Raw genomic sequence first — 16,779 nt, forward strand, 5'->3', positions numbered from 1 at the left:
AACCACAGAGGCCAGTCCATGTATCCGATTGGCTTCCTCATGGTGCAGTAGCTGGTTTTCAAGAGTAATTATCCTCAAATGGTGGGAGTAAGCTGTATCGCATTTATGACAGCGTCAGAAGTCATTCAGGCTCACTTCAAGGGGAGAGAACATAGATTCCATTTCTCAGTGGAGGAGTCACAAATCACATTGTAAGAAGAACACGTGGGTGGGATACATTGATGTCACCAGTTTTGGAAAATGCAATCTTCCCTGAGGATAATAATAACACACATTTTTTGAATAGGCACCCACCAAGTGCTAAGTGATTTACATACATATGTCACCTCATTTAACTTCTCACCACAACACCCTTAGGTAAGTATTGTTGCCTCTGTTTCACACATGAGAAAAATGAGGTACAATGAGTTTTAGATCACCAAGAATTCAGCTGGTGAAGGGTGGAGTTACCATCGGAACCCACGTCCCTAGAACCCATGCGTACTCTCAATCCCCAATAGCAGAATCGTTTTCAGGATCAAACAAGATCATATACGTGAAATTGCTTTGTGAATTATAAATTCCCCTTTCAAATTTAAGTCTTTTTGAAGAATAACTTTGGGAAAATTTTTGTAAATATTCCTACTTCAGATTTAGCGCAGTGTCTGGGTAGTCTGAGAAATTAAATAAATGATATTAATAATGGAGTTATTTGGTGCTTCCTGAGGTAACTTCTGAGACTCTTCATTTCATTTTTACTCTCTGTTCATTCCATTCCCTACCCCCACAACTTTCCCCATGCCCTATATTTCCATTTTGGAATCAGAGAAAGTTAAAGCTGTGAGAAACCTTAGATATTCTATAGCCCAACTGCCTTGCATAGTCATATTCTTTAGTTGTGGCCCCCAGAAACTTTCTGAATTTTGAGAATAAATACTGATGTGGAGCATTCTTTTCCATGATGTTTTCAAGCAAATGTAAAATATGTAGCCATTTATACCACCCTCAGAAGTGACAGACCTTGAAGGGAAAGACTTTTTATTTTCTTTTGCAGGTTAAATATTTGGGTGTTTTTATTGGAATTTTCCGTTTGTCATCTATTAATATTTAACCAAATGACAGTATGTGTGTAGTAAGGGAAGAAAAATAGATAATAACATTCCCCATATTCCTAGAGTCTGCGTTGCAGGAGAAGCAGCCTCCAGCAACAGTGACTGGTTTCAAACTAACAGAGACATCACCCAGGATGTATGGCTTTCCTGAAGTGTAGATGTGTCATTAAACAAGACAAAGAAAGCCCTTGTGTGTATGCGTGGGTTTGTGGCAGGGAAATCAACTTCGATTATTCTATGAAACCTCACTCAGCATCTGTTCCATGTGAAGCCTACTAGGAACAGATCATGGGCAGGACAAAGCCAGAACCTTCCTTAGAGGCATTTCGGTAGATCATTGAGAGGCTGCACAGGGTGCCTTGGGAAGGTGCCAAGGGTGTGGCCTCTGCTTCACCTTGGGCTGAGCCTCAAAAATCAGTTCTTAGTTAAGCTAGGCCACTCGATGCCTGTTTGGGACAGAAGGTCATGTTGATGACACCTGTATGTTGTTAAAAGTCTTAAACTGCTTAGCCCAGGACTGTCCTGTGTAGTCAGTGTAAGGGTCTTCATATTGCAGAATCGTCTTCTACGACAGAAAGGACCCGGCTTGATTTTCTGAGTGGGTGGGGCTTTCTGCTCTCTGGTTTGAATCATGAATCATGGTTTGGCCAGAGTCTAGACCCCTAAGGCTGAAGTCACACATGTCAGAAGGTGGTTGTTTTTTCCCTTACACAGAACAAAAAGGTCACTCAGAGCATAGGCATTCATTTTGCAAGCTAGGCATTTCTAGTGGTCAGGCTATAAAATTTCACAAGGCAATTACAGGAAGAGAAATGTCAGTCGCTAATTTTCAACCCTGATGCTGCTTCACTGTATAATTAAGATGATCAGTGTAAATAGAAGTGAGGGGAACTCTACCACAACATGGTTTAAAATCCCACTGCTGCGGCTCAAGATTTTGAGAAATGGTTTTAAAAAGTACTAATTTTGCTCACACTGTTGTTTCCTGAGGGTCTAGAGTTTAATTTTTCCTCCCTCCCTCCCTCCCTCCCTCCCTCCCTCCCTCCCTCCCTCCCTCCCTCCCTCCCTCCCTCCCTCCCTCCCTCCCTCCCTCCCTCCTTCCAACACACATTAAGGAACAGATAGGCTGTAGGTGAGAAACAGTAAGGAAATAAAATGGTTTCATTTTTTAATGGACATATAACATATCTAAATTAATTTCCACTACAGACAACTTTTTTTCACATACCGCACACTGGAACACGCATGTGTGTGTCTCTATATGTGTGTGCGTTTGGAATTGTCACAGATTTTGTTGATAATTCCTCTTCTCTTACTTGTTTCTTTTTTAATGGCAAAGGCCTATAATTGTTCCTAAACTAGCACGGGTTCAGGGAACAGACATATGTGTAAGATATTGTTCTACTGTCTCTTACTTTCTGATTGTTCAGAATAAAAACAAAAGACAAACAAAACCTGCAGCTTCGTTAAAGCCCACTTCAGTTTCCCTTTCTTGGGAAAGCCGTTCTCCTTCCCAGCGGGGCGTAGACACTCCCTTCTCTGGCCTGCGCATCAGCACCATTTGTGGTCATTCTTCTGCATGTCTGATTCTTCCAGAAACCTGGGTTTATCTAGTGCATGGACCCTCTTCCACTCATTTGTTTGCCCCCAAGGTCTTAGCTCTGCCTGGCGCACGTGTGCTGGAAGGTACTGAGTGACGAAGAGATCACATTCACTCATAAGGTATACCACTTATTTTTCCATGTTTCCTCATGGTAGTGGAAAGACTGGAGACTAGAAAGCTGCTTGAGTTTCTCCATTTCTGCTCTCGTTTCTCTGTAATGAATCCGAGATATTGGAGGACTGTGATTTGAGTCATGGGGCTTGGCAAGGTGTCACTGAAGAGCTTAACCCACAGTTCCTGGGTGGTTCACCAATTTAAAGCCCTTGGAGCTGGAAGGAAGCTCAGAAGAGCTCTAATCCTGCAATGTCAGAGCCCAAGCTTATCTGAAATGCCTGATTCTCAATATTGGGCTTCTCAGAAATAATGTTTTCTTTCTTAGCCTTTTTTGGTGAAAACAAATGATGACTTAATACCAAAATGGGAAATGGGCCCATGACACACTCTTATTTTTGAGCTATTAATTAAATTATGTTGTATTAATAACAGTGATGAGGAAACAGATACCACAGAGAGATGAGGGAAATGTACAGTAGGTGATTTCCACTCAGGTTCTGTGTGAACTCTTCCTTTATATTTCATTTACATATATTTTAGCCCTAGCATTATCATTAATTGTACCATCTTCATTTATGATCTCATTAAATGCTCATCCAATTCTCTCTTAGTGTAAGGAATTTTTCATCCTTAGAAGGTGTCTGTAAATGATCCAAGGATGAGCATGGGAAAGTGCTCAGGACCCAGTGTGTTGTGGAATTGACAAACTCCACCTTCTGAGTGCTGCTAGGCTTTGCAGACCCTCATCTCCTTAGCCTCATGATCCCTCCAACTGCCCACTGCTTTCAGAAAGATCTACAAAACGAAAAAATACTAGGATGTCAGGGTTTTAATGGGTTACCTCTCCCAAGAGCATTTTTCTTTTCAGTAGAAAGAGAAAAGTCATGTCTTGCTAGTGGCAGAATTTCAGGTACTGGTAAAGCAGGTACCTTGGGCTAGAGAGGCCTTTGCCAGCTTTGTGTAGCATCATATTTAATTAAGCCTGATTCCAAGCACCTCAGCCTGAGCAGAAGTTCAAATGCCCAGTGACATTTAGTTGGTTGTGTTCTTAGTTGACCCTTCGTTGATCTACCTTGTTCATCTCACACATAGACACACCCTTCCTTGTGATCTCCCTGACATGCCTGACTCATGCCTACAGGCTCACACTCATGTGCCTGGACCCCCACAGTGTGTCAACTAGAAGTATGGGCCCTGGACTTTGACTGCTGGGGCCGAGTTTCCTTCTCTCCCATTTACTGTGTGGGAACATACGCAACCTTTCCTTTTGATCCTATGAGAAAGGGCATGTGTGGGTTTCTTAGAACAAAAAAGAGACATGAATGTGAAGATCCTTATCTGGTGCCTAGCACACAGAGCTCAAGAAATGTTAGTTGAGTAAATAATAATAAACTCTCATACAGTACTGACAATATGCTAATATTTACATATATTAAATCATTTAATTTTTACAACTCTATGACGTGGTTACTATTATCACTTGTATTTTACAGATGAATCAAACACAGAGAGGTTTAGTGACTTACCAAAGTCCCACAGCTAACTAGTAGGGCAGTCAGAATTTGAGCCAGCCCAGGCTCTCTGGTTCCAGAGGGCCTGCTTCTCACTATTCTGATATGCTACCTCTACTATAAAAAAATGGTATTACTCCAAGAGTATTGGCAAAGCCATTGGAAAACTCAGCATGACCTGAATTCAGGTGAAACACAGGTCAAACTAAGCAAAATGGTATGAAATGAGCCTTTCCCACCATGATGCAGAAAACCAAGGCTAGCCTCACAGCTCCATGGTAAGAGAGCTCATTTACTAACCAGTGCAACCCCTTCACTTTACACATAAGGAAACTGCAACCAGGAGCAGTCCAAGAACTTGTACACGGTCATAGACTGAGGCAGAACCAAGCCCCAGTTGGCCTTCACAGATCCAAATCCAAGGTTTTTTTATTCACTGCATTTACTGCCAGAGGCTTTCATTTCCTTTGAATTAAAGACAGTGTTTTCTCCATAGACTAATTTCCTTTTGACCTAGGATAAAATGTAGTTTGACTTGTTTAAATGGAATTTTTTACTGATGATATAAAAGATGTAAAAAGTGGGGTTAAATAAGAGGAGGCCAAAAGCTTAGTAACAGTGTTGGGTTAATTCCACTGAGCAAAGGGCAGCTAAAAGCAGCTACTGGAGGGGTAAGGGAACAGCTGGCTGCTGCCGAATGTCAGTCCAATGATGCCGGACAGTATGTCTTTCCATTACTTCAGGTTCACCTCGTGAGCGTGCTCTGTAAGTGGCCTTGTTTTCTCTTATATTTCCTGTTTCTGCAGGACAGTGTCTTGCTCCCTTCTTTCACTGACTTTTTCAGATGCCACTCTTCTTTCTTACTCTCTAGAGTTTAGGCAACATTATAACGGTCATAAAGTCTGTTATAAAATCTGTTTCAACACAGCAACATATAGCACATTTCCATGTTGCAGTCTTGGCGTGGTATGCCAGGCGCTTCACTAGAAATCCATTATATGGAGCGTCATTCTATAAACCATGAACCTTCTGCTCCAGTGGGACTTCTCTTCTCATTGCCACTAAAAATACCTTTGTGGATTCTCATTCAGTCCCATTCACCCTGAATACCAATCCCTTGCATACACTCTTCAAAGCCCAGTTTCATTCCTACTTTTCCCAAGAGGTCTTCTCTGATCCTCCCTGCTCTCTTAATATTATGGTGTTTTCTATTTCACATGGAGCTTATATGGCTTATTATTGTTGCTGTGTTTTGTATGCTTGTGTCATGCCTTCACAGTTTTAAGCCCACGTAGGGGGCAGTATAGAATTCAGATGTTAAATCCCAGTTCTGCCCCTGTATGACTTCGGGCAAGCTCCTTAACCTCTTAGGGCTTTCAAGTCCTTGTCTGTAAAGAAGGACTTACAACTTTTATATGGAATTGTTGTGATGAATGAATGAAATGCTAAAATGCTATTTTAGCACAGTGCCAGACACAGAGTAAATATTCATCAAAGCAAAGGCAGAGCCAATGTCCGATGTTTATTGGCAACACTTGAAGTGCAGAACCCAAGGATTTTTTTTCAAGTTAAAAACTCAATAAACTATTTGATAATTAAATGTAAATATACAACTCTCTATCAGGTCTGAGTGTTTACAATTACATAGTCCTTTTATTTTTTAAGAGCTTTATTAAAATCCAGTTTTTTATATATCTTCCAGGGCTGCAGAGAGAAGAGAAGTATCTAAATAAAAATGTCAATACCAGGAAAGACAAGAGGGAGCCTGAGTGGCAGAATGGAAGCAGGACAAGAGGCGGAGAGAGTGGGCTCTGTGCTGAGTGTTTTATTTTGAGTTTGGCATGATTTGCTCATGACTTAGTAGACGGGCAAAGAATACATGCCCCCTACCTTTCTATCTGTGGAAAATCTGTTCATGTTTGAAGACTCAGAATAAAGGCACTTCCTTTTATTTCCCCAGATTTATTGAGGTATATTTCACAAATAAAATTTTATATATTTAAGCTATTTATATACTTACATTCAATTAGCAAGTAGTTTATTGAGTTCTCAACTTGGAAAAAATAGAATGTCGCCGGTATCCATATACATGAACAAGAAGTTTCACCTCAGCTCTGTTTTTAGGGAACCTGACCTAAGACACTTGGTTTAGGGTGGCAAAGATTGAAACAAAGAAAATGGGCTGGGTTAGGAACACTTGAGAGATAGAGTCTACAGGAATGGATCTGCAATAGAAGAGAAGATAGAAATCTAAACAGTTCCTAAATGCTGTTACTGAACAACCTGTTGGGTAATGGCACTATTTGCTAATAGGAGATGTCGAAAATGAGCAGTTTGGCAAGGTCGAGATGGAAAAATTCTATTTCAGATAAGTTTGAGATGTCTCTAAGTGCATACAAATGTCAGGTAGGCAATTGAATGTACTAATCGTTTGCTCCAAAGGGCAATCCAGTCTGAAGATCTATATTTAAGATTCAACCACGGTATTCAAATGGTGTTTGAAGGAACGTGACTGAATGAGGGTACTGTGTGAGACTATAGGAGATGAAGAGAAAGCTTCCCAGGGGTGTGTCCTGGCACGACAACACTTAGAGGTGGAGCAGAATAAGAATATTTAGAAAATATATCGAGGAGTAGTCAGCAAGTGGTGAGGAAATCCTGAGAGGGCTGTCACAGAAACCAAGTGGATAAAATCTCTCAAGGAGGGTGCAGCCAGCTGTTGAGTGCGGCTGAGTGGTTGACAAAGATGAAGTCAGAGAACAGATCATAAAATATGGCAAAGGGGAAATTATTGGTGACTTTGACAGGAGAAGTGTTTCTGAGTGATTCTGAGTGATGGAAACAAAGGTAAAGGAGAGGTTGAGAGATGACAAAGCAAACACATTGACCTAGGCAACTATTATTGCTGTGAACAGTAGTGAACGAAGTAGTATGTCAAGTGGAACAAAGAGTCCAAGAGTATTTTTTTTTTATTGACACCATTAGAAGGCGAAATTTGTTTTACAAAAGAGAGGGGGCAATTGTGGGAGAAAGTCCATTAATAGACCAAGAGTGATGGGACTTAGTTCGTGAGCAGAAGGGCTCTCTGCAGCAGCGGGAGCACTTCAACAGGGGGGAAGCCAGGGAACGTGAGTGCCAGTGAAGAAAGTTTCGTGAGTGTGGTGGTGTGTGGCTGAATTAGTTACAGTCTGATTGTTTCTGTGTCCTTACTGAAATATGAAATGAAGGTCCCAGCTGAGAGGAAGTCAGAGGCAGGGTCAGTAGTTGAGAGATTTGAAGAGAGAAAAGTAAAGGTAAAACAGTCACGTTAGAGACCAGGAAAATTGATCGACGGTGGAGATGCGGTATAATTTCCTTGCACCGCTGAGTGCCTCTTTGGGTATGTATGTGCATAATTGAAAAACCAAACCAAGCCAAACCAAAACACCAGTCATCAAGGTTATAAGTGTTTTTCCAGCCATGTGTAGGTGTGAACATGAAACAGGTGAATGCCTGGGTTTAATTAGCATTTGGGTTTTGTCAGGAATACACAAGGGAGTTAAAGACCTTTCAAAGGAGTGACCATGAAGATGGGCTATGAGATCTAAGCTGGGCTATGAGGCAAATGAGAGGGAGGGTGGAAGGAAAAATAGGGAGGTGAGTGGATTTGAGGTTTCTTGAGGCAGAATAAATGCTGGAGCATATTATCAGAATACGTGAGCTTGAAAGAGAAGATGGCACAGAGACGGGGTGTTTGACAGCCACATTCGGAAATGTCAGAGACATTTGTGATGACAGAAATAGGCAGGCTATAAGAAATATCATTGGATGGAGGGAGTTGAGAAACCGGGGGGACATAGAATTGAATCACCTATCTTGGCATCAAAATCCCCAAGCTGGGGAAAAGGAGTGGAGTTAGAGAGGACACTAAGGTGGAGGAGGTACAGCCATCAGGGAAACAGAGAGATGGGGAGCTGGCACAATGGGAGATTTGTTTTATTTCATTGATTTCGGTTTTTTAAGTCTATTTTATTATAGGAATACTATTGAAATCAAAGCCAAAGCATAAGGCCAAGTCTCCCATGACCCCGCCGCCTCCTCAGAGGGCGCTGGACTTTCACTAGGCCCTGCACCCGCTCCTCGCCCCTCACTCTGCCCGGCCGGGCCTGCCCCGTGCGCCGCCCACTCAGTGCCCGTGGAAACGAGGCCGGGCTCGCTGTCCCCACAGTGCCTGCCCCAGCCAGGCCCCCCGCGCCGCCGGCCTCCTGCCCCGGCGCGCGCCCCTCCCGCGGCGCTGGAACTGGGGCAGCCTCCGCTCATCGCGGCTGCAAACTAGGGCAGCGGCCCTTCGTGTCTCAGATCGTGTTCCACCGCGGGCGCCCCAGTTAGAGTCTCGCTCTTTTCCTCGATCCTTTGATCTCTCTCCTCTATCCATCCAGATCCTCCTCCCGCCCGGGTCGTATCTGCAGGTCACGCGGCGCGCCTGTGCCCCCCGCGCCCCGTGACCGGTGCGCCCTTAGTGCGGGTGGGGCGCTGGCGCTGCCAGGCTGCCGTGAACATGTGCCCGTTGTTTCCGGACAGGGAACTACGGGGAGAGCGGGATGGACGCCTTCAAGGAGCTGGCGGCGCAGGAAGGCCTCTGCATCGCGCACTCGGACAAAATCTACAGCAACGCCGGCGAGAAGAGCTTCGACCGCCTGCTGCGCAAGCTCCGCGAGCGGCTGCCCAAGGCGCGCGTCGTGGTCTGCTTCTGCGAGGGCATGACCGTGCGCGGCCTGCTGGGCGCCATGCGCCGCCTGGGCGTCCTGGGCGAGTTCTCGCTCATCGGGAGGTAAGCCGCCCCCCATACACACGCACGCGCGCGCACACAAACGCACACACACGCACGTACTCACACACACGCGCGCGCACACACACATGCACACACACGCGCACACACACTCACACGCACACTCACACGCACACTCACACGCACGCACACACACACGCACATGCACGCACACACACGCACTCACACACGCGCACACACACGCGCACACACACGTGTACACGCACTCACACGCACACGCACTCACACACGCACACGCACACGCATGCACACGCACACACACACATGCACACACACGCGCACACACACGCGCGCGCACACACACGCGCTCGCACACACACACACACTCACACGCACACACGCGCACACACACGCGCGCTCTCACATAACTGGGCTCCAAAGGGGCTGCGCTGCGCTGCGCTCTGCCGGGCTGGGCATCAGCTCCTGATCTCATGGAAAGTGGGGCTGTTGCTTTCCCCGTAGACAGGGGCAGAGCCTTGGGTGACAGGTGATAGGACTATTTTGGAAAAGGCTGGGAAGTTGTTGCCAGGCTGTTTTATCCTGGAGAATTATTCTTTTCATTTGCTTCCCACCCCTTTCACCTCTCCCCAACACACACACACGCACATGCATACACGCATACACGCACACACACTTAACATCTTCATACTTTGTAAGCACAGACATCTTAACAGGCACTGGTGGATGGGGGTCAGCCGTGAATATGGAAATATAGATTAAGGTTAGAATTTAAAGGGTTGGCTAAACGCACACGAAAATGTGTAGCTGAACCTCGGAACTTGGTAATATCATTTCTTATGCTTATGGGATGGCTAATTGCGATGCTTTCAGTGTGCAATTTCTGGAGTTGCAGGTAGTGTGTTCCAAGATCTCTGCTCTTTTTTCTAGACCATATGTACTTGTGTGGGAATAGACTTTCTGTGTTGCTGCAGTTTTCATAGAGTTTTTGACCTAGCAAGTATCTTGTTAAATTTGCCATCTTCTAATATTTCATAAAGGAAATGGTAAGTTTTCGCAAGGAACCTACTGAGTTTACTTAAATGAAAAAACATTTACTGATCTTCTACTCTGCCGCACTCACATTCCAGATCTCTGTTCCTCCTCTTGCGGCGAGAGTGCAACCATATCTCCCCCGCTGACCTACCTCAACCCCTGACCCTCTCCTCTAGGAGATCAGTAGAAGTGGTGTGGTCATCCTCACTGGACATTTCCCTTCCATTCTTGCACTTACGGTAATGACTGTAACGATAGTGGGACTAATCTCACCATCATGTGGAACTAGAGGCATGAGATACTTCCAAGGCTTTTAGAAGAAGGTAGGAAAGAAATACAACTAGATGACCCAAGTCACAAAAAATACTCTTTAGGCATGAGGAAGTATGGAGTCAAGGTCAAAATATAAATCAAGATTAAGAAAAATTATTAAATTTGGGTAAAATTGGCACACTGCCATGAAGTGTTATTTTGGCAGCTTTGACGTGATGCAGTGTGTGGAGCCATTGAAGGGAGCAAGTCTTTTCAGGGGCATTTAAAGAAGGAACATTGTTTCCTTAATGAGTTAAAAGGATGTAAGGTTGAAGTCGTACAAGAAATAAGGCTCCTAATATACATACCAGGGCAGATGGCCTACAGATACTCAGTCTTTCTAATTGATTTTATAAAATGACTGCTTTTATGAAGGGTGCTTGTTTTTTAAAAAATTCTCATGCTTGCCATTTTCAAAAGATCAATAGTCTGCTTTCATTATCCTCAACATCCTTGAAGAAGCCATCTACCTGGGTTCTGGAGGCCTTGAACAGAGGTGGCACATATGTGAGCTTTGGGGTATACAGACTGCTTAATTGTGAAATACAATGATACAAAGTGCTGCAGTGAGTGATTGGAGTATAAGGAACTCAATTCACCATTATTATTTAAAAGCTGGACAAGGATAGTCATGTGGTTACCTTCTGCTAATAATGCAACTGAGCTCATACGAATATTTCCTAGTCTCACATGTGCTTGCTCATAAAGAAGTCAGCTGCATGTGGTATCCACTTCTCTTATTCTTCTTATTTCTCTGCCCACCTCTGCTGGGTTGTACTGACACATCCTAGGGAGCTAGCAACACAGTGAAGTCTGAGTTTCTGAGGACACTGCTCCCCACACCAATGGTTACTGCCAGGGATGCATGGAGCCCTTGAGATGCCAAAGTTCTGCTACACTCGGTGCTTCTCTCCCTTTCTGGGCTGCATTCCATGAGGGCCTCTCAGAGTGGTATTGGCTTTTACTCCCGTATCTTAGAAGATTTGGGGGAAACAGACTTTTTCATTCTTTGTTCACAGCTCTATTCCTTCCCTGGTATGGATATGAGTCTAGATATGAATCCATAGGGAGCCGAGCAGGGGACAAAGTCAAGTGGTAACACTACACCATCCCTAGAACTGGCCTTCCCTTCAGATGCTTGATTCTCCTCTACTTGTGGGATGGATTTTATTCTAACTGCTCCTCTGCCCCTCATTCTGATGGGCGGTTAGTGAGCTTGGTTCCCTCATTTCAGTGGACATGTTCAGAGCGCTCTGGTGTAACATCAAGTTGCAACTTCTAGCTACATTTGTAATGCTGTCCAAATATATCTCCCTCCTATTCAAAGGGGGTTTCATTTACCAAATGATAAACTCCTTTGAGGTCAGGAGCCATTGTTCAGTTTCTCTGGCAAACATTGTATGATTCTGGCTGCTTCCAGATTCACAAGAGGACAATGTGTAGATGGTGATGAGCCTCTTTGCAAAGGGGTAGAGATAAGTACATCACGGTGAAGATTACAGCAAGAGACAGTTAATTTAAAAAATTAGAACTTTGTGAATGAAGATTTATATTTCCTTGCCTCCATAACACCTCTTTTCTCTCACGTATCACATCCAACTTAGAAGGAATTGCTGTTGATGCTACCGTCAAAACATATCCAGGCTTCAACAACTTATTGTCGCTACAATCCTGGTCCAAGCCACCATTGTCTCTCATGTGGGTTATTGCAATAACCTCCTAAGTGATCCTTGTTCCTCCCCACCATCTATTTTTAAGGCAAAGTGATCTTTTAAAAATTTAAGTCAGTTAATGTTAATAAAGATTAACATTAGCACACTCAATACCTTAACATAGCTTCCCATTTTTCTTATAACAAAGTCCCACATCTGTCATTAGGACTGAGTTCTTTATACTAGAATAATAAGCTATTATTACAGAAATAGATTTTTTAAATAGGAATTTCTCAGAGATTAACAAAAACATTCAATATTTAATGAATGTAGGATAGTTGAAAAATAAAACAAAACTCAACAAAACATGGGCTCAATGTTCTAACTCTGACTCAGAGTAATCTTGTGACCTTGTTTAAGTCACTTTTTGTCTCTGAGTCTTTATTTTTTACAAAAATTAATGATATGGCTCCAGATCATCTTTAAATATTTTACAGTCCTAGAATTTATAATATATAAAGACCATATGACCAAATTATGATCAGTGGGAATGCAATTATAGATTGATTTTTCCCCCCTAAAGTTATTTATGAATTTACATTTATCACAGTCACCTTGTTAAAACCAGGAGAATTCATTGAGTATTAGTGTGTTAATCTGAGGTCATGGAATGTAGCCAGCAAACCCACAGAAAATATAACCTTGGACTTTGGACAAATTGGCATAGTATTGTCATCAAGTAAGATAACTAACCACAGTCAAGTTAGTAATCATGCAAAAGAATATTCCTTCTTGGCTCTATGAAGTTGCCTCTTTTGAGATGCTTGAGAATTGTGCTCACTCTATCTATAATTATAATTTTAATAATGATGGTAATGATGACGACAATGGTGATAACACTGTTCTAAGCACTTTTAATACATTAACTGTTTAATTATAAAAACAATACAATGAGATAGTTACTAATATTTTTCTCATATTGATGCATAGAGAGCTAAAGAACTTGTCAAAAAGGGCTGCACTGCCAGCGCTGGGATTTGAACCTGAGCAATTTGACTTCGGAATCCATGCTCTTAATCACTGAATTAAAACCAGGAGAATTCATTGACACATACTGTGTGTTAAGCTTATTGTTTTGTGTTCGAGATATCATTACCCTCACTTTCCCTCCAGTTTGCTGTTTTTTCTGAAGGTTTATTTTATTGTTTAGATTCGCCTTATTTGGGAAAATTAACAGCATTATCTGTGTGAGAAAATTATTTTACATTTCTAATTATTCTGTATTTCTTTTAATCCTTTTTAGTTCTCTATTACTAATACATGTTTTATGTGATAACTCAGTAAAGGCCCATTCTTTGCAAGCCCATTATTTTTAATTTTAATGGGGGAATCCACAATACTATCTCCGCTTGTACACCAGTCTGTACCTATGGAATTATATTTATATAGAAACCATTTTGGAATAAGTGGGTGATATGTCTCTGAAGTCCTAAGTTATAATTAATTAAAATTCTAATAGTTAACTGATGGACTTGCTCTAATTCCTATATCTTCCTTTTATTTGAAGAAAGTAAAAGTAGGCATAGCTTAGGTGTATGAACACATAATAAAAACTGCCCCTTATTGAGGTTTTGGTATGTACAAGGCTATTAATATATGATATATCCATCGTAACAATGGCCTTGAAAGGTTGATTTGAAAGATAGAGAAGTAAAAAAATTACTTCAAACTTCTAAATTTAATAAGCAATGGACTACCATACCATAACGCCATATAGATATGTAAATATTGAGTTGTAACCTCAATGATAGGAACCAGGTTTTACGTACTTGTTTATTTTCCCATCATGTGTAGCATAGAGTTTTGATGTGGTAAATATTCAGTGACTATGTCAGAAAGCTCAAAGAATCAGAGGGAGAGCAGGTGGCTTCATATTCAGGCAGGCGGCTTTCATATCCAAGGGTCAGTAGGTTTTACCTAGTGTGGTAAGGGTTGATGTCCTTCAATCGGCCTGTACCTCTACAATTCATCTGTAAAAGTGAAATTAGTGTTTTCCTGCCTCTCAGATTGTTGTTTTTGTCTAATCACAGAATGTCTACTTGCCTCTTGAACCATTGCTGAGTGTCAGTGGTGGGTCCTTTGTGGGGACCTCTGCTCCCCTAAAGACACACTTTACTCTGAGGCTGAGCGAAAGCTTTTTGTCGTTAGTTCTACGCCTGATGTTAGCATGGTCTTGGGCTTCTTCCCTGGTTTCCTCATCTTGGGAAGACCTTATGGTAGGTTTACATTCTATTTTGTTAAGAGTATTTGATTAGATATACTAAGCATATCATATAGATATAAATATAGATATAGATATATTAGGTATATCAAATAGGTATATCATGAGGGCAAAACCTTTCTGTTTTTTTCCTTTCCCTACTATATCCTGGCCAATCCAATTATAAGTGCATGGTCCTTACATTTCAAATGCTGGTCCCTTATTGGTGTGTGCTGCTTTATCTGCTTTATCTGTCTCTCTCCCAACTCTGTTATCTTCTCACCCATTAGACACACTTTCCATTATCTGTCACTGCAGAGAAATTGCCCCCGGCATCAAAAACCTGATCCATTAAAATCCTAAAACTTGAAACAAGCAACTTTAAGCACATATTTAAAAAATGGTTGGAATGGAGTAATTGCTTTTATCTGGAATAAAAGGCTACAGTTTTATTTCAAACAAAGGAAATACTTGGTTTTCACAATGTAATTTTTTTGCTGTTTTTCTTCCGGTATCTAAACACATATTTGGAAGAGTGACCTGAATAATCTTGAAACACAAGAAGATATACCGTGGTGTTATATTTTACACACTTATTTTTTTTTAATGAAAATGAGTTATTTTAGATCCCATTTTTTCATTCTGAAGAAATGGGTAAATATATCTAAATAGATTTCAGGCAGAATTGCAAAGGTTATGTGCTTAATATTAAGTAAACGTGGAGTTTTGGTGAAGTGTGACATCCCCCAAAGTGGATTATAATCAGCGTCTGGCAAAGCTGATGAGTATTTTATGGCGTGTGATGGTCAGAGCTGACAGATACATAACCTGGTCCCTCTACATTCCCAAGGGCAAAAAATATTTACTAACCTGCCGACGATCCATACCTTCCTTTAAGCACCCTTGCTCCCTAGGCAGATTCATGAGAGCTTTGTGGACGTTTACACTGCTAGAAAACGACTATGAGAAGTGTGTGCTAGGGAAGGAGAGGAATTTAATCCAGGTATTCTGGAGAATAAACATTATTTGTAGGATACTGACAGGTATTCTAGGCATAGATCTCAGCCACAGAAATACTCAGGATTACCATAATAATTAGAGTGGCTGGTTTGCATTACATTTTTCTATTCTTTCTTTAATCATTGAATTTATTGGGATGGCATCAGTTAATAAAATTATATAGGTTCCAGGTGTACAATTCTGTAATACAACATCTGTAACAGATGGTTTGCGTTAAATGTAGTAATAATGATTAACCCTTCCTTCATGCCAACACCTATTCCATGTTTCGAAGAACCGACATCTGAAAACTGGGACTCTACAATCGTTTTCTCTACTTGCCTTTCAAGTGCTAGAAACACTGAAGGGAGGGATTTCAGGTGCCTTCATCATTGGCTTGATCTGGATGAAAAAAGAGGTCATTATGATTTAGTCCAGTTTGTATTCGAGACTGATGGAAGAGAACAGGGGACTTACCTTAATACATTTTCATAGTTCCTCTGACAGTCTCTTCCCAACCAAGCTGCACAGCAGGAGCTGCAGGCAGGGGCCTTTAAATTGCAGACTTCTGGATCTCACTCCAGGCTCCCGGGAGAATTTCCTGGTGAGGGCCTTCAGATCTCCTTCCTTGTCTTTCTCCTTTAAAGCACTAAAGAAGAGCTCAGTGCTTGGAGTTAATTTTCATAAATGTTGTGAGATAAGGATGAATGAATGTATTTGTCCTGTATTAAGACTATCCAGTTGTTTCAGAACTACTGAAGGGGCTATCATCTTCCCATTGAAATAACCTGTGATTTTATTGAAAACGGTTGACTACATATGTATTTCTTACTTCCTACCCACTTGCTTTATTTTAGATTAATTGAATATTTTTAGCATTCCATTTTTTAAAATTCCTTTTATTTTACTTTGTGTTTTTGGTGTCATATCTTAGAAATCGTGTAATCCAAGGTCATGAGCATTTACACCTATGTTTCTTTTCTAAGAATTTTATAGTTTTATCTTTTACAGTTAGATTGTTGACTTGTTTTGAGTTAATTTTTGTATATGGTGTGAAGTAGGGGTCTAACTTCTTTCTTTTGCATGTAGCAATCCAGTTATTCCAGCACTATTTTATTGAGAGGACTATCTTTTCATAGGTATTTGTTTTGGCATTGTTGTATGAAACCAACTGAACATAAATGTAAAGGTTTAATTTGGACTCTCAATTTTATGAACTGATCTAAGTCTCTAGCCTTATGCCAGTACCACACTGCTGTGACTGCACTAGCTTTCCAGTAAATTTTGAAATAGGAAAGTTTGGATCATCCTACCTTTTTATAATGTTCTGGTTATTTGGATCCCTTGCACTTCCATATGAATATTAAGATTAACTTGTGAATTTTTGCCAAAAAAAGGCAGTTGGTGTTTTGATAG

The 16,779-nt window shown here is 41.6% G+C and overlaps 1 protein-coding gene across 3 annotated transcripts in view; it reads left to right on the forward strand.

The window, feature by feature from the left end:
* GRM1 (glutamate metabotropic receptor 1) overlaps positions 1-16,779 on the forward strand; it is a 258,781-nt gene that overhangs the window by 66,414 nt on the left and 175,588 nt on the right. For all 3 annotated transcript variants that reach the window (XM_087817195.1, XM_016223919.2, XM_016223920.2), the window contains exon 2: positions 8,880-9,129. In XM_087817195.1, the coding sequence (XP_087673321.1) occupies positions 8,880-9,129 (250 nt within the window). The remainder of the gene's footprint in view (positions 1-8,879; positions 9,130-16,779) is intronic.

Source organism: Miniopterus natalensis, chromosome 5 (assembly GCF_054644295.1).
Source record: "Miniopterus natalensis isolate mMinNat1 chromosome 5, mMinNat1.hap1, whole genome shotgun sequence".
Classification (NCBI taxonomy): Eukaryota; Metazoa; Chordata; class Mammalia; order Chiroptera; family Miniopteridae; genus Miniopterus; species Miniopterus natalensis.